Source organism: Megalopta genalis, chromosome 3 (assembly GCF_051020955.1).
Source record: "Megalopta genalis isolate 19385.01 chromosome 3, iyMegGena1_principal, whole genome shotgun sequence".
Taxonomy (NCBI): Eukaryota; Metazoa; Arthropoda; class Insecta; order Hymenoptera; family Halictidae; genus Megalopta; species Megalopta genalis.
In genome coordinates, this window is record NC_135015.1 from 33,167,668 (window position 1) to 33,187,256 (window position 19,589).

Here is a 19,589-nt window from a genome sequence, read left to right on the forward strand (position 1 = left end):
CTACTGTATAGTGGTAAGTATTAAATAATAAAATATTAATATTAAGTAATAAGAGACTTTTATCGACACATTGTCGATAACATGCTGCGACGGTTGTAATCGCAACTGTTTTTGAGCAGATCGGAGAGAGTATTTACGAGAGAACGAAAACAAAGATTACGATAACTGCAGTACCTGAATTACGAACAGGAAGATTACGCGGTTCCTGAAATATCAACGCATTTCTAAAAGTAGACCGAATGATGAAACATTGGACGTGCTACAATTTTGTATCGATTCGATGACGTATCTGTATGAAGAATATTTTCGACGATTTAAGATTGTTGGACGATCGTTTAAAAATAGCTATCGGAGCAGCCTCGAGAATCGCGGATCTCGAAGACGCGCGAATACAATTTATTTCGTGGTCTAAAATTAAGGAGCCACCAACGTTGCATAGGAAAGCAATACCGTCATTCATAGTACCTGTTATTACATCATGCTAGGCGATAGCGAGCAAACGCGAATAACGTCGGTTAATTAAAAATACTGCTTCGATAGAGATTGAAAATATAAATTTGACTAGCACATTATATTCGCGAACCTTCTATTTACGCGTGAAATGTTCGTTCGATCACGTGTTAGCTAAAACGGCTCTTCAACCATTTCGATGGAACGTTCCATCGAAGGCATCCCATTCATAGTTGTTAATTAAAAAATATACAACCAACAGCGGAAGAATAATAGCTGAGCATCTGTTAAAATGATTCCCGGTAAATTATACAATTTTTCCAGATGATCACCGTTCGTGAAAAATGACGATTCGCGGTGTTTTTAGTTGATATTTTAATTCAACTTGGTAAATAATTTGAAAAATTGCCAATACGTTGTTCAGCGCCATCCGTGGCAAAACGTCAAAGCTATTCGACGTTTGGTACAGCGTTCTGCGCGCAGATGCGCCACAATGTCAATTTGAGCGTAATACGAAAGTTTCAAGCCGGCAGCTAGCGCCAGTCGCGGCAAAATGCTGAACCAACCGTACACCGTAGATGGCGCGGCAGTAACTTTTTACGCAACGCAAATGAAGGATTTTTGGCGCGTGTTGCTTTAAAATTTGTGCATTGTAGTAATTGTTACTTACCTTTGCGCGAAGTCAACGGGAAGACTGCAGAACAGTCTCTCATCACCGCGCGCGCGCGCGCGCGCGGTAAGTACTCGCATCGTCGATTCTCTCTGCTTGAAATTGTTTCTTATTTGTCGAAGATCTCCTTCCTTATCCTCGTTGTTCAAAGGCGATTAGCGTTGAACACGCGATTCTTAATATGTATCACTTTGAAAGACTATAATTGTACAACTTCTCGCTACCGAAATCGATTGTTAAGAACGTTGATCAATTTACGAACAGAATCAACTGATCCTATCGATCGAACGGCTATAAATTTAAATTCAAGACGCGCACTTCTCCTTCCCCGATTCAATCGCGTTTGACAACGGGTCTTTAACTATGTAGCGGGAAAGTGCCGCACTAACGATTTGCGGCCGAGAAACGCACCAACGAATAGCATCGTGCTCTGCCAATGGCAGCGCAGTGCTGCGTTCAGCTAGATGGCATCCCTGTGCGTGTGTGAGTGGAATACTACGCGAGCGTGTTGCTCGCCGCTGCCGCTAATTTACGATTGCGCTTTCGAGGAAATGTAAACAATAATTAGAGTTTTCGTGCGAGATAATCGTGAAGTGTCAGAGCCTCTCTCTGTCGAGTGCTTGAAACGAGTGCAAAATACAGGAGAATGCCGACAGCGGAGGCTATTTAAACGTTCGAATAGCTCTCCGAGAGTTTTGTTACGCCAAACTGGGTTGGTGTTGTGTCCGTTCGGATAGCGTCGTAACCTCTTCCTCGAACTGTGCCCTTTCGATTAAATCGTTATACAGTCGAGCGAAGACAGAAACAATGCCCGTTTGCGCGCAGTCCTGCTCGACGGAAACGATTCTCGACGCGATGTGACAGCGTCCGAGACTGTTTACGCGAGATGACCAGGTACTTGTAGCTGGTGATTATGGATTATGACCCGCCCGAAAGTCGTCTGAGAGATTTTGATGCTTCAGAGGATCTGTCTCGACCCAGAGAATCGCGCACGATCGATAATCCTGTGTGCAGTTCGGATACCGCACCATGGCAGAGCCACCAAGTGACGGCTTCGCAGCCGAAGCTGGGACTGGGCATGGTAAACAGAAGCCTCTCGACACAGGTAATGGAATACTATCAGAAATACTCTCAGAGCGCGAATCTGGATCAGTACTTTTCATTACCCGCGTCCAGCGGTACGCCGGAAGCCATTAAATATTATTACAGCATATGCAAGCTAAACCCAAAGCTGGCTGCTGGACGCCAGGACTGCATTGGAGAAGAGTACAGCTTGCGCTCTTGCGTCCCCAGAGAGAGAAGACGATGGGTCAGACCTCCGCTCATAGGGCAGTCTTCCAATGCAGATTCTTCGGCTAGCTATGCTCAGCAGCTCTCGAACTCAGAGTCCCCGTCGCCAGATTTGAAACGCAACACACCCGAAACCATTCCTGAAGAGAAGCACGAGATACCGGAGACATTGACAGAATCCATAGAGCGCAAAGTATCCTCCCCTACTTCTAGCATCGCCTCTCATAAGCCGCTCGAATGGGACAATGGCGCGGACGTTGGTTACTACAACACTCTGCCCCCGAACAAGCAAGGTGACAAAAACTTAAGTACTATAGAGCGCATGGCTTTAGCTAGAGGTTGCTCGGCCGCTTTAAGATTAGATCCCGAAGGTACCACCGAGTCTGGAATCTCTGGCAAGCTTGCAGGGACGCAGAGGAGCGCGAAAACGTTGGCGCCCGACGCCAATTCCACTCCTCTGGTGGGGAATATTTCAGGTTCTGAGAGCGAGATTGAGATCACTCCTATAGTAAAAAGTCACTTACCCGGAGTTATAGCGGGCGGTAACTTAAGCGTGAATGAGAGGTCGTTGCCGAGGAACTCGAAGCAACAGGACTCCGCTACGAGCAATGATACACCGAAGCTGCCGTTGTTCAAGATCCCTGCCGTGAAGCAGGCGGAGTCGAGGAGGACGGTCAGCAAACCGAACAAGGAGAACGTGTGTCCGCCGTTGTCGCCGCTGAAGAAGAGTACCTCGATGAACACGTTACCGATACCAGTCTCGAAGTTAACGCTGAAAAGAAGTCAGAGCGAGCTGAATCTGTACGCGAGAGAAAGAAACAGGGCTGGACTGCCGTTGATGTTTAACTCTTCGTCGTCCATCGCTACGATAGTGAACAAGCCCTCCACCTGCGACAAGGTGATACAGACGAGCTTGCACGCCTGCAGCCAGGAGTCCGTCGGCGTCCAGGTCTCCGTCGTTGACGAAGAGAAACCGCCGTTACCAAAGAGAGGAACCAGTTTGCAGAGGAGCATGACTGCGGCGATGAAGAGCTCCAGGGGTACCTACAAGGTCCCCAGTCCAAGAAAGCAGAGAGCCGAAGAGCCTGGGGAAGCTAGCAGGGTGCGCAAAGCGAGACGAAGCTGCTCGGAGCCTTCTCAGAACGGCTCTGGGACACAGACACCTCGAGAAGAAGCTGAAAATGTAACTGGAAGAGCGAACAGCTTTGAATACTTTCCAGGTCATGTCTACGAGAACGTACCTAATGGCAGTGGTAGTCACGTCTCGTCGACTGACACAGGAAGGTCGCAGTCTACCTTGCCGAACACCAGTTCCAGCATCAACGAGAAGTTGTGGGGTGACTCGGATAGCTTGGTCAGAGACCTGGAACGGAGCGTGAACATCCTGAAGAGTCTTGTGGATGCGAACAAGTGCGACAAGGACGTAAGGAAAAGACTGATTCATCATGTTGTCAAGAGACTCGTCACTGCAAAGTACACCGATGACAAGATCGAACATAATCTGGAGGATAATGTGCCTTGGAACCCGGACGATGCTAGGAATAAAGTGTACAGGACGGAGATCCTGCAGGCTCTGACCAAGAAGCACACTACCAGCGACTCGTCGGGGGATTGGAATCATCAGAAGAGTGCTGCTTGTGGACGCAAGGCTGCGGCAAGCGGGAGAGTGATGGGTAAGAACGTTTTAGGTAGCAGCAGCGACAAGATTGACAAGAATACGGATAGAACCGAGACTGACGGGAGAAAAGCGAGGATGGGATTGAGGTCGGACGACTGTCGACGAAGTAGCAACACTCAAACGGAGCCAGACAAGAGCGAGAGCTCAGAGTGTTTCTTCCCGCAGAGAAACCGCAAGGGGGCCAAGCCGCAGGACATCTTCTGCGTGCAGGACAGGTGCAAGATCTCGAGAGAAGACTCCAGTTTGTCGAACAGCACGCCAGCAGACCATAACAGGATGCTGCTGGACGCGGTGTTGAACAACAGAAGGTCCGGCAACGTCCGTTCCAGCAATACCGAAGAGCAAATGGATTGGAGGTTACTGACGACCTTGTCGGAAAGACAGTTCGAGATGAAGAAATGCGGGAACTCCGAGTCAGGAGACTCTAAACTGGTCAGCTACGCGGAGATGGAGAAGAGGAACCAGCTGATTTGGATCACCAACGAGATCAGCCATCTGTCCAACCTGAAGAAGCTCCTTGAAGAACCATGCAGGGTCGAGAGGCCCCGGATGTCGCCTAGGAAGTCAAGATCCACCAATTTCAAGTCGAAACCGGCTCACGGTTGCGTCAGAGAGGACGATTACTTGCGCAGGACCGAATCCGATGGTCAGGCGAATTCTATGGACGAGCCTTGGTCCTCGCACTGCAACTTGGCAGCATTTCGATCGCACAGCAGAGCCAACAGCGTGGTGCAACGCATCAGGAAGCGCAACAGCTGCGCTCAGACCGCAACCAACGTTACCAGCGCACATTCGAAGACCGGCGGCGAGATCGTCTCTGCCACGAACATGCACCATTCGACCTTGAAGCTGGTGAACACCGGCGTTCAAACTGATCCTCAAGAAGCTTCGACGATCCCTACGTTGATACAGTCGGAGATCGTGCACTATATCAAATGTCCTGCGCACAATGCGATGCAATTTCAGAATAGCTGTAAGGGCAGCACGGAGGCTGGTCAGTGTCTCAAACACTGCGCTATTCAGAATGTGGTGTCTGCTTGCGTGTACTGCCTGCAGGAGCAGAAGGACCAATCCAACGTGCAGTCGGTGTACAAGAATACGGATGTATGCCGTGAGGAGAGTCCCGTTGACTCGCGTACGGTGAATCGCGTTAACGATGATAGCGTCAGCTCGGCCGAGGTGGTCAGGCAAAAGGAAGTCAGTCAGCTGAAACAAAAGGAGACCAAAAATCAGATCAACGCCTCTAAGTCGAAGCATACATGCGACTGCAAGCTGCAGACCAAGAGGCCATTGTCCAAGAGCTGCCAGACCAACTCGACCACTCAGACTTCGGAGACCAACAGCGTTTCCAAATGCGGGGACTGTCAGAAGAAGTATTGTGTTCAGGAGAGGAGGGAGGATGCGAGCGGGAAAGCTTGCAACTGTGCGACGGTCTGCGACTGCGAGAGCAACCAGGCGAAGAAGGGCCGAATGCCGTTCAGAGCCAACTCAAGGTACCGCCAGGAGAACGACGGATACATCTCCAACTTCGAGCAGAATGGTCACGCGAAGCTGTGCGAGTGTTCCACCGACTGTTTCTGCGAGAACAGAGTTGGCAACAAGGTCATGCGCAATGGCCATCATTGTGGCCGCTGGCTGGAAGCCGAGGATCGACCGGTCCGCGGGTGGCCACAGCACAAAGTACAAAACAACTCGAAATGCGAGTGCGAGGGGTCTTACACCAGGGGACATCCTGCAGCGGGCGATTCCGATCGGATCTGTAAATACTGCAAGAGATGCAATGCCACGCAGACTGCCATGCAAACTGGCAAGCAGGACAATTACTGTCAGACGTACCCGAAAGCGGTCGCGTACGAGTTGTCGTTCACAAAGGACAAAGTGCCATTAAAGAACCGTGCTGTTAATGGGAGCAAAATCGAAGGCTGTGTCTGTAACATGGTGAAGAGGACTGGGACGAGCAAGAACTCGCCTCGGAAGGACACTCTGCAGGTTGGTACGGGTCATTCCTTTTCGAATTCCGTTTAGAATCTCTCGTTGAAATCAATCGATTATGCGAAATTCGATCGCAGGACTATCTGACGAGAAACAAGGCGGATTTCGTTAGCAACGCAGAGACCCGAAGGCAATACATGTCGGAGATATCTCATCTGCGCCAGCTGCGGAAGGAGAAGCGGATTCAGCTACTCGCCATGGCCACTACATCCAGCATATTGAAGTCGCCGAAGACGTCTTCGAAGCCCACTGGTAAGCAGTCAATCTCGTTTCAATTTCAACACGCTATTACGGGGATTATTTGTCCAGTTCCTCTTTTGTCAAATGATGTCTTTATTTCACCTTATGTCGTGGATCGACGCGAAGGATCGATAGGTTAAAAGGGGGATTTTCTGTTTAGTTTGCACGCAGAAAAGGGTCACCGACGAGGAGATCCGCGAGAGGCTTCGGAAACGGCACCTTCGTCTGAACGAAGTTCGCCAGAAGAAACGCCAGCAGGAGAAGCAAGAGGAGACGCGGCGAAACATGCTGATGGCCAAGATCTTCTGCAAGAAGCTGCAGCAGAAGGTGCTGCGGGGCCAGGTGGACCTGTCCCAAAGTGTCAGCGTGATATCCAACATGTAACGTTGGGGAAGGATCGGCGCTCGTTCAGAGTCGACCGACGGACAATTAGCGAATCGCAGTCCTCCGACTCGACCAAGGATATAGAAACGTACAAAGTAGTTTTGACTCTCTCGCCGCGAGAAAGGCTAGAGATTGAATCTCAATCTTAGGACACACGTTTTTTTTTTTGTTTTTTTTTGTTTCGCGACAGTGCATAATACGTATTATTGTTTGCGTTAATGTCCATAACTAGACTATGGATCCTTATGCGTTTTGCATTTTAAAATATAGGAGAGATCGTTCGACGTGATCGTTGGCAATGAAATTTTATTTTTATTATTTTATGTTTTACGAAAGAAATTTTTATCTTTGTTTTGAACGTTTGTTGAGAACGAGAATCAAGAGTTCGCATAACGATCTGCAGTCCGTTAACGTTCGTTTTTAATCTTAAGTTGCGCCTCGGACGCCTTGAAACGTCGATAGAAGCAGGACCTTAGGTGCCCGAAGCATAGCTAAGAGTTGAAGTATTATATCGCGTTGTTCGACACGGTTTGTGCCTAGATTCTGCCGATATTTATATATATCAAATATAAAGAAGTTTGTCTTGCCAAGTTATTTTCGTACTAAGGATATATTTAGCTGACGTTGCACGTGCGTTAGATCTGATACAACGGGGGGTTAAAAGCCTGTTGTAGCAAGCGGACTAGGAGCATTTTCGAGGCGTTTTACTGGTAAAATGACCGCGAGGACCCGGAGAATCGCTCGCAGGCGTGACCGAATTACGGTACGCTGGAAACTGAGATGCTTTAAAAACAACGAAAGTAGTTGTTAGTACCTGAATCACAGTACACAATCCTTCTATTACCCGTAAGACTTAGACGATATACATATAGTCCCCCCCCCCCTTGAATTTTTCTAATATTTTACCTTTTTTGTATGACGATTATACTCGTCCGGTTACTCAGAATAAAGTGAACCCGTACAACAATATCCGCCACCTTCTTTCTTCGCGTTCAACGATCACCTAACCCAGGCCTGTTACGCTGGCGATTGTGTAAAAAGCTCGATCTTTTTGCGTGTATGCGCGAACGATTTCTCTTTAGACATTCCGATTTGTTAACTCTGTTTCGTCGGCTCGAAACCTCTATAGAAGGCTCTCCTTTTTCATTTGTCAACCCTTCGAGTTCTGACAACGAGATTTTTTCGATTTCCGCATTGACTTTCATTTCAACACGCTGTTATGGGGATTATGTGTCCAGTTCCTTTTTTGTCAAATGATGTTTTTATTGTCGTGGATCGACGCGAAGGATCGATAGGTTAAAAGGGGGATTATTCTCTGTTCAGTTTGCACGCAGAAAAGGGTCACCGACGAGGAGATTCGCGAGTGGCTTCGGAAACGGCACCTTCGTCTGAACGAAGTTCGCCAGAAGAAACGCCAGCACGAGAAGCAGGAGGAGACGCGGCGAAACATGCTGATGGAAAAACTTGACATTCGAAACAAAGTTTGCTGTGATTCTGCAGCGTTTATGTGTGCCTTTAAAAAGGACGTTCGAGTCGCTTGCACAATTTATTTTTTGATCGCCCTCGTGTGAAAACAGTTTTCACGAATTGGAGGGCATTTTGCGCGTGGAACGGTCGGTTCCCAGGAAAAAAAAGTAACCGTAATCATCGGCCTTGTTCCACAAAAGCGGAAAGAAAACTCGCTTAACACCGTTGAGCTCGTTTCGTCTTAATCGTTGCACGTTGTATATAAGAACAAGCGGGAACTTTCAGCCAGTTCTGGCCAAGCAGGGAACGGTCCATGTTCGAACGAACAACAGAATCCTCGCCGATTTGAATGCCACGGCTGATTTTTGCGAAATCAGTTCTCGCCGCTTTGATCAACGACCATTACAAGTAACGATCGACATTTCGCAACGTCCGGAAGCCGGCGCACGGAAGAATGACGGCCCAGGTCGAAGCAGCCGCGGATTTGGAACGGATTCTGCGGGAGAAGTTCACGAACGAGTTCCGGAAAGGCTACGTGAACGTGAACGGCGTCTGTTTGCCGGAGAGATATCAAGAATTCGCGAAGGCGTTCGAAGAATTTGAAGTTAGAGAGGACGACGTGTGGGTCTGCAGTTTTCCGAAAACTGGTACCTCCCCGTGCCCTTTTAACCCTTTAGCTACCGGCGGGCTAGGTTCCCGATGGCCAAAGCGTTAATTGTCCGTATCAATCAGGAACAACGTGGACGCAGGAGATGATCTGGTGCATCGCGAACAACTTGGACTTCGAGGGTGCCGAGGTCCTTCTGCCGGAAAGGTTCCCCTTTCTAGAGTAAGTTTAGAGCTGGCCGAACTTCGTGGTCGAAATGGTAACGCTTGTTCTCGATCAGGCACTCGATACTGTTCGATTACACGACGATCATACCTCGGCATCCGGAAGTGCAGCTCCACCAGCTGGTTTCGGACAGCCTGGCATACGTGAACGGCAAGCCGAGCCCGCGATTCATCAAGACCCATCTCCCTTTCCGGTTGCTTCCCCGCCAGCTTCGGACCGGAGAGAAGAACCCGAAGATCCTCTACGTTGCCAGGAACCCGAAGGACACCTGCGTCTCCTACTATCACCACTGCAGACTGTTGGAAGGCTACCGAGGCGATTTCGACAGCTTCTGCCGCCTATTCTTGGGCGGGAAAGGTACGGCGCGGAAGGTCGCGCAACCTCGAACTGGTCTGACCCTCTGTTTTCTGCTCGGCAGTGTGCTTCGCGCCGTTCTGGGACCACGTTCTAGGATTCTGGAACAGAAGGAGCTATCCGAACGTGTTATTCCTGAAATACGAGGACATGAAATCTGTGAGTAAATCTTGATTAACAGTTTTAGAGGATACCGGTGGGAAGAACGCTTTGAAATTCAGGACCTGTCTTCGGTGATCCGGCGATCGGCCGCGTTTCTGGGCAATGCGATGTCAGAGGAGAAGGTGCAGACGCTGATGAAACATCTCAGTTTCGAGAACATGAAGTCGAATCGCTCGGTAAACTACGAAGAGGCGGTGGAGTTGAATAGGAAACTGAAGCTGATCGACGTCGACGGCGACTTCTTCCGGAGCGGCAAGGTGAACCAGTGGCTGGGAGAGATGGCCGAAGATGTCGTCGAGCGGTTTGACCGGGACACGAAGGAATACTTTTCTAAGCAGAATCTCTTCTTCTAAATCTACAAATTATGTTTTACTCTGTCGAGGTCTTCTTCTCCGGGACGAATATAAGTAATATAAACTGGCTGCTAGGAAGTTAGAACGTAGACGGCGCCCTTGATCGAAATGATCCTAGAGGTTCCCCAGCTTCGCTACAGCATCCTCAGTTTCGGTTCGATGCATCGAAGAACTCTGGGCATGGCGGTTCTACTCAGCTCACCGATCGAAGCTTTCGTTTTCGGGGTGAGCACGCTCGTGTCGCTCCCTCTCTCCATCAGGGCGATAGCTGCGTCCCTTTTTCTCGACAGAATGGCCAGCTGAAGGGCTGTGAGACCATTGTCGTCGCTTGAGTTGACCTCGGCACCGCGGTCCAGCAGCAGCATCAGTATGTTCAAGTTCGAGAGGTACACTGAATAAATAAAATTCGATTGACCATTGACAAAGCGCACCGATTCACCAAAACCGGTGAGAATTTGCGTCGATCTTATTTACCGGAAGTCATCAAGGCCGTTCGACCCTGGGAATCCCGCTGATTTATAGGTACACCGGAGTCCAGAAGAAGAGATACGTTCTTCGAACGTTCGCCGACGATAGCGTATCGCAGACAAGTCCAGCCCCTGCTGCATTAGTTTAATAAAAATTCGATAATCACCGTCCTAGCGTCCGCGCTCTTACATGTCCGTCTTCCGAAGATCCGCGCCCTTTTTCAAAAGCACCTGCAACATCTCGGGATCCCTCGAAGCGTAGGAGGCGTACATCAAGGCAGTCCTGCCGCAAGGCTGCGTGATCGTCTCGTCCAAGTCCGCAGAATTTTTCTCCAGCAGAAGAGACAAGATCTGCGGATCCCCGCGATCGATGGCCGCGATCAAAGGCGTCTTCAAGTTCTCCGTGGGGTACCGCAAGTCGATCGATCGGCTGCAACCACGAATTCGATTCTCCGAAGATCTCGTACAATTATCCCGTTAGATCGACTCACTTTTTCGAGAGGAACTCCTTGATCTTCTTGAACTTGGCGAACTTCAGCATCCGGATGAACTGCTCTTCCTCGGGATCTGCGCGAATAAAGTTACCGATCACTTCCTCGACCGTTTCGCGTAATCTCGATAAATCTTAGGAAACCATTGTTTCGGCAATTTCGTTAACGAAAGCTCACCGTGTCGGGTTCCCTCGAGCTCGGCGCTCGTCATCGCGAGAATCCTGCTCGCGAAAGCTCGGTTGCTTCGCGCCCGAGCTTAATCGATCAAACATCCCGCGCATGCTATTCTCCGCGGCGTGGCCCGCGTCCTCGAAAGATCCGCGGTTTTTAATCGTCCAAGGACACGCTGCACTCGCATTTATGAAACGACCGTGTCCGAACCGACGGCCTGTTCGTCGAACCGTTTCGTTTCCATCGAATCGCCGGCGATCCCGCGGCTGCTTCCTCGATCATCGGACAGCTATTCGGAAACGAACGGAACGTCCGGGCCCTTAGTCACTCGTCTACTTCCTTTCCTGACACGCATTCCAAGTTAGTGACCACGGGAAGGACGGCAGTCCAGTGACACCGCGGCGCGTTCGTGGATCGCGCTCGAGAACCGCCTCTCCGAGCACACGCACACTTTCTCCCCGACACTCGGGAACACGTGCCAAGGCAGCCGGAGAACGGTATACCAACCATACTAACCGTTCGGGCCAGCCAAGTCGACTTTCTAGAGGCCCGAAGCCGCTCAGACCGAGTCGGAGCCGCGTCCATTGCAGTGCCGCGACGCTCGTTGCATTCCCGACGCATCCTCCTCGCACTTTCGAATCGGAATTCGGGCTTCCATGTGCATCCGCGGGAACGGGACCGTGCACCGGACCTGCCGCGACAGTTCTTGAAGAGTTGCCGAAGACACGAGGAAGATGAAGCGATGGCAGATGTTACGAGGCGACGGATAACAAGGGTTCTCGCGACTGTGCTGGCATGCGTGCTTATATCTGCCAGTGGTACGTTCGTTTCAACGCTCTGCCTACGGGTGATCCGCCGATAGGTCAGTCAAAGATTGTGCCATTTTCGGAAAGAACCGCAGAAATTTTCGTTTCGATGACGACCTTGGTAGTATGATCGATTTAAATGGTTTTGCATACATTTTTGCCGAACGATCGAAGAATTCGTTGCGATAATGAAGGATTACCCGTGAATCGCCGATTCGAACGGATTCGCGGATGATCGTGGGTGATATAGGTATGATAAAAATAGAAAATCGTACGACTACGAGTGATCGATAACGATCGCACGGCGACAGCGCCGTGCGATCTCTCCTTGCGCGGCGTTGAAGTCTCCACGCGTCGGCAGTTGTCGCCGTCGGTTTTCGGGAATTTCCGAGACCAAGAATCGTTCGCTTTACACCAGATTGCGTTTCATACAATGTTTTACATGTTCAGCCACGTATTTTAAAAGTAATACTCGATAATGGACTGTGGATTTTATGCATTTATAACAAAAACGCGTGGATCGCGTGTAAAACGATCAAAACGTTTGAAGAATTTAAAAATACTGAACTTTAATTACGAAAATTGTTAAGAAAATAATTGCACCTTGCAATCGACGCAGGCAATTCTTTTGTCGACGCAGACATTTCGCATAAAACCTACAATATATTAATAAATTTTAATTAGTAACTCGGGTTTTATTATATCCGCGGTCCGCTTTTGTTCCACTGTGTTCCATTTTACCTGTGCGACGACTAGAGAACGGCAAGATAATCGTCGACGACGTTCACCGCCAATTTGCGCCTACATTGGCGTGAAAATCCAATTTAGAACGCAGCGATCCAGTTCTCACGATCGCGATCGCCGCGCGTTTTTTTTCCCCTTTTCTCCTTATTCCACGATTTTCACGCGAGGCAAAGAGCTCGCGCGATTTCACGGCCGTTCCGATCGACCGATAAATTTCGCCCGATCGGCGATCGTCGTCGCAGGATCCGTGAGTCACGATCGAACGATCAGCAGGTTCCGCTGAGGATGACGACGAGGTATACAGGGGCAAGTACCTGGGCAAGCTGAACGCGTACCATCACCAGGTGTCCGGTGACGTCTACGTTGTCGACGAGTACACGCTGCTGTTGACGTCCTTCAACTACGATGGGAACGGGGCCGACACATTCTTCTGGGCCGGGGCGTCGAACCGACCCGGGCCTCAGGGTTTCATCGTGCCCGACGAGTGGGGGAAGTTAGTCCAATCTCCAAGTTACCTGGAAACTGGTAATCCTCTGAATCTCGGAGAATTAAACGGCCCTCTGTTTCAGAACGAACATCCTCGACCGGTACTTCAACAAGGACTTCACTCTGACCTTGCCGGACAATAAGAAAGTGACCGATATAAAATGGTTCGCCATCTACGACCTGGGCAGCCAGGTAAATCATCACCTGTTCCGAACATTTTTATCTTTTCTCGTTCTATTGGGTTGGCAACTAAGTAATTGCCGATTTCAGTTAGAGATGTCTCTCACTCCCATTTTTATGATATCCGTAAATGTTATATTATAAAATTATTATTATTATTATTATTATTATTATTATTATTATTATTATGTTATTTTTTACTATCCGTGAATGTTAGCAACTGGACAATGCTAGGCCGCACACGTCTTTGTCCACTCGGCAAAAATTGATGGACATTGATCGGGAATTGATGTTACACCCACCATATAGCCCTGATCTCGCGCCATCGGATTACCACTTATTTCGATCCCTGGACAACTCCCTTCGTGGTAAAACTTTTAATGACGATGACGCGCTGTAAAATCTCACTTGACTCAGTTTTTGGCCGAAAAGGATCAGACTTTCTACGAGCGTGGAATTTTCAAGTTGTCAGAGAGATGGCAAAAGGTCATCGAACAAAATGGAAAATACATTACAGATTATAAACTTCATTCCAAGTAAAAAAAAATTTTTTATTTCATCGAACAAATCGGCAATTACTTAGTTGCCAACCCAATAGAATCGAAATAGCTTCGAATGCGGATGGCTAAATCCACGCATAAAATTTATTTAGAACCGTAAATAGCGATTACATCATCATTTCCCGATCAGAACACGTTCGGCGACGTCTACATTCCCGAAGAGTTCGATCCCCCGGCGCCGCAGAAGATCTCGCAGCTAACGAAACGCTCGCACGGGGTGTCCTCGGGATCCATAGCGATCGTGGACTCGAAGACCATCAAGATCCCGGAATTCACCTACGACGGCCAAGGAACCGACACCTACTTCTGGGTGGGACTCGGTCCGCAGCCTTCCAGCAAAGGGACGAAGGTTCCCGATGAATACGGCTAGTGAGTGTGCGCTTTTTCGAAGACCGTTCAAGGTCTCCACGTTGACACGTTCCCTCCATCAGTCTAGATCCCATTCGCGCGTACAAAGGCGACGACATAGTGATCCAGCTGCCCGGTGACATGACGGTGTTCAACATCGACTGGCTGAGCGTGTTCGACGTGAAGAGCAAATCGAACTACGGCTCCGTGATCATTCCCGATGGCTTGAACGTGCCGCCTTCGCTCGTGAAGGTAACATGCTCTTTTCATTCATTATTGTTTTCGCGATTCGAACGGGACGGTGGCGTTTAACGTGAAACAAAGCACAGGTGATCAAGCACGCGCACGCCCTGCCGAACTGCGTTCAACTCCACAAGCGGTTCCAAGTCAGTTGGGAGATATTCGGGCCGCAGATCACCGTTGAGCTGGCTGGTCAAGTTGGTAGGTACCTCGTTTTCAGCGAACCTTTTCGGTTCACCTTTCTTCATGCCGATGAAACGCTGCTGGTTTTCAGACGAGGACGAGTACATGGCCTTCGGACTCTCTGGCTCGGAGACCTCTAGCCAGATGGAAGGTTCGGACGTTGTGGTCGCTTACATGGACGGGACGAGAGGATACGCTGCTGATTACAACGTCACCGCGAAAGCACCGGTATATTTTGAACGTGGAAGGCAAGACGGTCTTTCTTCGGTAGCGTAATCTCGTCTTTTCTGTTGCTTAGTGCGGCAAGGTTCTTGGACAGTACAGAGGAGTCTGCAGAGACGAGGTCTTCGGCGGCCTGGACAACAACCAACTGTACACCGCTGTCAGAGTAGACGGGATCAACATCATCACTTACAGACGAACCTTGACCTCATGTAGGTTTAGCACTGTTTATCGAAAAGTGGTGAAGAGGAGGTTTGGACGAGGATCTTTTTTATTCCAGCCGACGCAGGAGACAAAGAGTACCCAACGGATCGTCCCGTGTACGTTATCTGGGCTTTGGGCAGGTTGGACGAGAAACAGGAGCCGACCTTCCACGATCTGTACCCTAAAAGTGATCTGAAAATAGAACTGGTTCGGCAAGAGCCTGAGAACACTTGCATGGACTTTACCGAGAACGACGAGGCCTTGGTGTAAGTGATCTAGGATTAATTTTGTGATATAGGAGAAAGATTAATTTAGCATGTTTGCTTGACAGGGAGCCGTGGGAGAAGGCGGAAATATTCGACAGAAGCATCAGAACGTTCAAGGCAACCATCGGTCCGTCCGGAGGGAAGAAGGGCTACCAAGGAATGACAGGGCAAACGTCCACAGGCCTGGCTTGGTACATCGAGGGTCAACTGGTTCCTGAGCTGTACCTTCGTCGAGGATTGACCTATAATTTCCGGGTCCACGGCGGCAATAATCCCCACAGCTCGAACCTGTATCATCCTCTGATCATCACCGACGAACCCCACGGTGGCTACGACAAACTGAGCGATGCTGCGCAGAGCAAAATTAGAGTACTCGCCGGCGTCGAGTTCACCAGACGTGGCCAGCCAAGACCAACCGCGGGTCGGTAACATGATTCATCGATTTATGTGTTCGAAGACTATTGTTTTGCACGCGCTGACGAAGAATGCTTGTTCCAGTTGGTCCACTATGCCTGAGCAAGCACGACGAGCGAGATAGAAGACTGGACGATGATTTTACCACGTTCAGACACTTCAATAGATCCTTGGTGCACAATTGTGAACCAGGTAAGAAGCCACGACTTTCTAATGATGATGTCCGTGTGACTTTTTTAATTATAGAGCCGATTAAGAAGACAGAGAAGAGGAGCAAAGGAACGAATAATTTTGTAGGCTTAGGATAGATGCGGACAAGGTCTTAGTATTTGTTGAACAAAAGATGATTTGTTAACAGGCGATGGTGGCGTCCTGGAGGTCACTCCGAACTCCACGTGGCCGGACACCGTTTACTATAATTCGTTCACTCACGCGAACATGGGCTGGAAGATCCACGTGGTGGACGCTTACTTGAGAAGCAACGGTGTCGCATTGAAACTGTCGTTGTTCGCTGGATTGACGGCTGTGTTATTTCGTTTGTTATAGAATTAGATATAAGGTACTGAGATTAATCGCTCCTCCTCGCTATGCGAACGCAAGCTGACTGATAAGATGAGATTTCGATCGCGTAGATCGTTTAGTTCCTACACGAGAAACGACGGAAGAATTTCATCTGTATAGAACGCTGACATCATCGATCTTCGATTATTTAATGGTAGTTTATTTATCTTAGCTGCATTCATTATTTAATCACGTGTTAACAATCTGCACGCACACAAGTCACGATTACTATCATACTTTCTAGACAGTTTTATAACGTTACGACGTGTTTAGTTTTAATCGAATTGTTCTGATGGAAATAAAACATTATTTTTTACCCGTACAAATACTCGATCTTGTCCTGTGGACTCTCCTGGTACCAAATCGACTATCTCCCTGTATCTGCTAGAAATTGGAAACAAATTAGAGGATCCTCTTCCCAGCTTTTCTTCGACACTTCGTTTCTTACTTCTCTCTCTCTCTCTCTCTCTCTCTCTCTCTCTCTCTCTCTCTCTCTCTCTGTAGCCTTTTTTCATCTTTCTTAGATCTATCACTCGTCCCATCTTCTTGGTATTTTCGATTATCAACTATTCCAAGTTAAAGCTTTATTTATAGTTCCAGTAAGATCGCGTTCTGCAAAGGTTTCAAAAAACGACAGCATTAAAATTTCCTGAGAAAAATCAGGTCAGCAGGATTTATCGAACGCCGACGCCGAGCATTAAAATATGCGATTAGAAATCAGATATTCGGATGCATTCCGTACGACCAACCAACCACCAGCCTCGCTTAGTCTCTAAACCCAAATGTGTCACATGATCCCGTCGAGGTAGTTTCGAACCGGATGATTTCTTACATAGAACGCCGCGACTTTCTCCGAAAGTGAAATCTGTCCGGGCGAGAAAGTAAATAAAATCAGGATGTAAGACATTTCGATCGAACGTTCGATTTTGTTTGTCTTATATTATCCTACGACAGGACGTTAAACGAGGAATTGCGTGTAGCCACGCGTCTTGCACGATACCCGGCTATTTTGCTTGCGAAATCGTGGCCGCCGGCGTGATTCTCCGCGGGACCATGGGAGTCGCTTAAGAGGATGTTGCGGTATATTTCCGGAATCGAAAGTTGTTCCAGCCGAAAGGAAAAAAGAAAAGAAAGAGCTTGGCACGATTGCCGAGAGGAAAGGCGTCGGACATTTCTGCGGAAACTGTAGCCGCGCGAACACCTCTTCTGTCCAAGGATACACGTCGGTTGATCGGAGCAGCCTTGTCAAGTGCGCAATCGATCGAGAAAGCCTGGTCGCCCCGCGTTCTAATTACGAATTCTTTCAGTGGAGACGAAGCCAATCACATTCGCCACGATCGAGGGAGATGCGGGCGCGAAATTGGATAAAATCTTCGGCGTGAAGTCCAGCTTCCTCAGGGTAGAGCCCGGGCACACCGTTCTGCCCCCTCACTTCGTCTTCTATGCCACCAGGATCCGGGACATGGAGATCTACGAGGACGACGTTTGGATGACGTCCTTCCCGCGCACCGGTAACTTCAGAATTGTACGAATGCTAGTCACTCTTATCACGAGGTTCTGAATATTTCTGCTCGTGCATCACAGGTAGCCATTGGGCGCAGGAGATGGTCTGGTGTATCGCGAACGATTTCAATTACGAAAAAGCGCGGACCATGATCATCCTGCGGAATCCATTGCTAGAGTAAGTGTCCGACAGTTCTACGATTATTATAGGTCCGCAAGATTTCGATCAACGCGAATGGGAGACCGATTAGAGCAAACGGAACTGCTGTTTGTTTAGAGGATCGAGCCTGATGGTCTCCGGGAACTACGTCGATTTCTTCGCGAAGTTAGGCGACTCGGTGACGAACGTGGTGAACATGCCCCGCCCCAGATACATCAAGTCGCATCTGCCTTACGATCTTCTACCACGACAGATCAACGAGAAGAAACCGAAGGTCTGGATTTCCACGAGCTGATAGAGAAGAAACGATCGCATACTCACGAGGCGATGCTTTCAGATCATCTACGTCTCGAGGAACCCGAAAGACACCTGCGTCAGCTTCTACCACTACTGCAGGACATTCCATAACGCCACGGGCAGCTTCGATAACTTCGCTGAATTGTTCCTGAATGGCGACCGTGAGTGCAGAGAAAACCTACAAAAGCTTCCTATCGAACGTTTCTTCTTTCGATCGTTGCAACGAGCAACAAAAAACCAGTCTGCTTCGAGTCTAAGCTTGTTTTTGTCAGAAATGCGCGAGGTCTATCGACGATCCATCGTTGTGTCTCTGTTCAAGAACCAATGGGGTCGTATTGGGAGCACGTGCTCAAGTTCTGGTCGATGAGGGACAACGGCAACCTGTTGTTCCTAACGTACGAGGAGATGAAAAAGGTATGAGAGTCTTGTAATTAGCGATGACGCGCGGCGACAGGTGTCTCTCGAGTGATTAATCTGCTTGCAGAACCAAGCGGAAGCGATCAAGAGGACTGCCAAGTTCCTGGGCAAGAGCGTGACCGAGGAGCAGATCAAGGGCCTCTGCGAGCATCTCGATTTCTCTAAGATGGCGACGAACCCGGCGATCAATTTGGAGAACATTATACCGCAGAAGGACGTGCCCGAGGACAACAAGTTCCTCAGGAAGGGCAAGGTCGGCGATTGGAAGAACTACATGTCCCCGGAGCTGTCCCAAAGGTTCGACAAATGGACGGAGAGACATCTAAGCGGCAGCGGGCTTGATTACGACAAGTATTCCGTGTCCCGCGACGAGGAATGAATGGACAAATTGGATACTGTAATCTGTGTGTGTAGACCTTGCGCCGGACCCATATACAAGATAATTATATTTCTCGTTATGACGCGACGACCAATGTATAATAAATATATTATGCAACGGATGCACGCATATCTGTAGAACAACGTGCATTCGTCCTGCAAGCGTTTGCTCGTAAAGAGAAAAATTTATTAGACGATTAAGGGAAAGCATGCGCGTGACGTGTTCGCGGCGGAAATTAATTAACGCCTCCAGTTTCTCAATTGCGACCGCCGATGGAAACGTTTCCTTCACAATGGGAGACCGGTTTTCTATTAATGCCCACTGATTTCCGCCGTTTTTCGTTACTTTGTTGGTAAATGCGACCACTACAAATAAAGATTTAATTGTTACGAGACAATGAGACCAAGACGACCTTTACAGCGTCCGCGGTGGATTGATATAACTGAAGCTTCATCTGTACATGTAATAGTTGGACTGGAAAACCGGAGGATAAAAAGCTAGCCGCAGGTGTGGTCTAGTATGACGATTTGCTAATTAGCATAGTCAATTTGCATTGGACGTGAATGGAGAACAGTGTGGTTTTATTTGCGATCCGTTCTCAAATATTCTTGATCCAGT

General features: G+C 48.8%; 4 protein-coding genes across 7 annotated transcripts; 3 read left to right on the forward strand and 1 right to left on the reverse strand.

Annotated features, from left to right (window-relative positions):
- Nucleotides 1-1,041: 1,041 nt before the first annotated feature.
- On the forward strand, nucleotides 1,042-7,673 carry LOC143259237 (uncharacterized). Of its 3 annotated transcripts, XM_076520662.1 has the most exons (4): nucleotides 1,050-2,014; nucleotides 2,083-6,077; nucleotides 6,158-6,332; nucleotides 6,481-7,673. In XM_076520662.1, the coding sequence occupies exons 2-4, from the start codon at nucleotides 2,199-2,201 to the stop codon at nucleotides 6,702-6,704; spliced, it is 4,278 nt and encodes a 1,425-aa protein (XP_076376777.1). In that variant the 5' UTR covers nucleotides 1,050-2,014; nucleotides 2,083-2,198; the 3' UTR covers nucleotides 6,705-7,673. The 3 variants fall into 3 exon arrangements, with proteins under 3 accessions (XP_076376778.1, XP_076376776.1, XP_076376777.1); XM_076520661.1 differs by having other exon boundaries at nucleotides 1,048-6,077; XM_076520663.1 differs by lacking the exon at nucleotides 6,481-7,673 and having other exon boundaries at nucleotides 1,042-6,081; nucleotides 6,158-6,326.
- Nucleotides 7,578-11,405, reverse strand: LOC143259244 (uncharacterized). The gene is made up of 6 exons (XM_076520679.1): nucleotides 11,008-11,405; nucleotides 10,831-10,906; nucleotides 10,530-10,769; nucleotides 10,347-10,474; nucleotides 9,552-10,263; nucleotides 7,578-9,473 (listed from the first exon to the last, which is right to left on the reverse strand). The coding sequence occupies exons 1-5, from the start codon at nucleotides 11,039-11,041 to the stop codon at nucleotides 10,007-10,009; spliced, it is 735 nt and encodes a 244-aa protein (XP_076376794.1). The 5' UTR covers nucleotides 11,042-11,405; the 3' UTR covers nucleotides 7,578-9,473; nucleotides 9,552-10,006.
- Nucleotides 8,618-19,368, forward strand: St2 (Sulfotransferase 2). Its single transcript, XM_076519487.1, has 12 exons — nucleotides 8,618-8,818; nucleotides 8,904-9,000; nucleotides 9,059-9,360; nucleotides 9,422-9,516; nucleotides 9,579-9,869; nucleotides 17,287-17,464; nucleotides 17,523-17,726; nucleotides 17,800-17,896; nucleotides 17,996-18,152; nucleotides 18,216-18,336; nucleotides 18,495-18,589; nucleotides 18,660-19,368. Exons 1-12 carry the CDS (start codon nucleotides 8,626-8,628, stop codon nucleotides 18,969-18,971), a joined length of 2,142 nt encoding a protein of 713 aa, XP_076375602.1. The 5' UTR covers nucleotides 8,618-8,625; the 3' UTR covers nucleotides 18,972-19,368.
- knk (cytochrome and DOMON domain-containing protein knickkopf) lies at nucleotides 11,570-16,541 on the forward strand. Of its 2 annotated transcripts, none has more exons than XM_076520667.1 (12): nucleotides 11,570-11,819; nucleotides 12,822-13,044; nucleotides 13,121-13,229; nucleotides 13,908-14,146; nucleotides 14,209-14,377; nucleotides 14,455-14,566; nucleotides 14,640-14,776; nucleotides 14,847-14,982; nucleotides 15,051-15,240; nucleotides 15,306-15,661; nucleotides 15,739-15,846; nucleotides 16,013-16,541. In XM_076520667.1, the coding sequence occupies exons 1-12, from the start codon at nucleotides 11,744-11,746 to the stop codon at nucleotides 16,198-16,200; spliced, it is 2,043 nt and encodes a 680-aa protein (XP_076376782.1). In that variant the 5' UTR covers nucleotides 11,570-11,743; the 3' UTR covers nucleotides 16,201-16,541. The 2 variants fall into 2 exon arrangements, with proteins under 2 accessions (XP_076376782.1, XP_076376783.1); XM_076520668.1 differs by having other exon boundaries at nucleotides 11,572-11,819; nucleotides 12,825-13,044.
- Nucleotides 19,369-19,589: the final 221 nt, after the last annotated feature.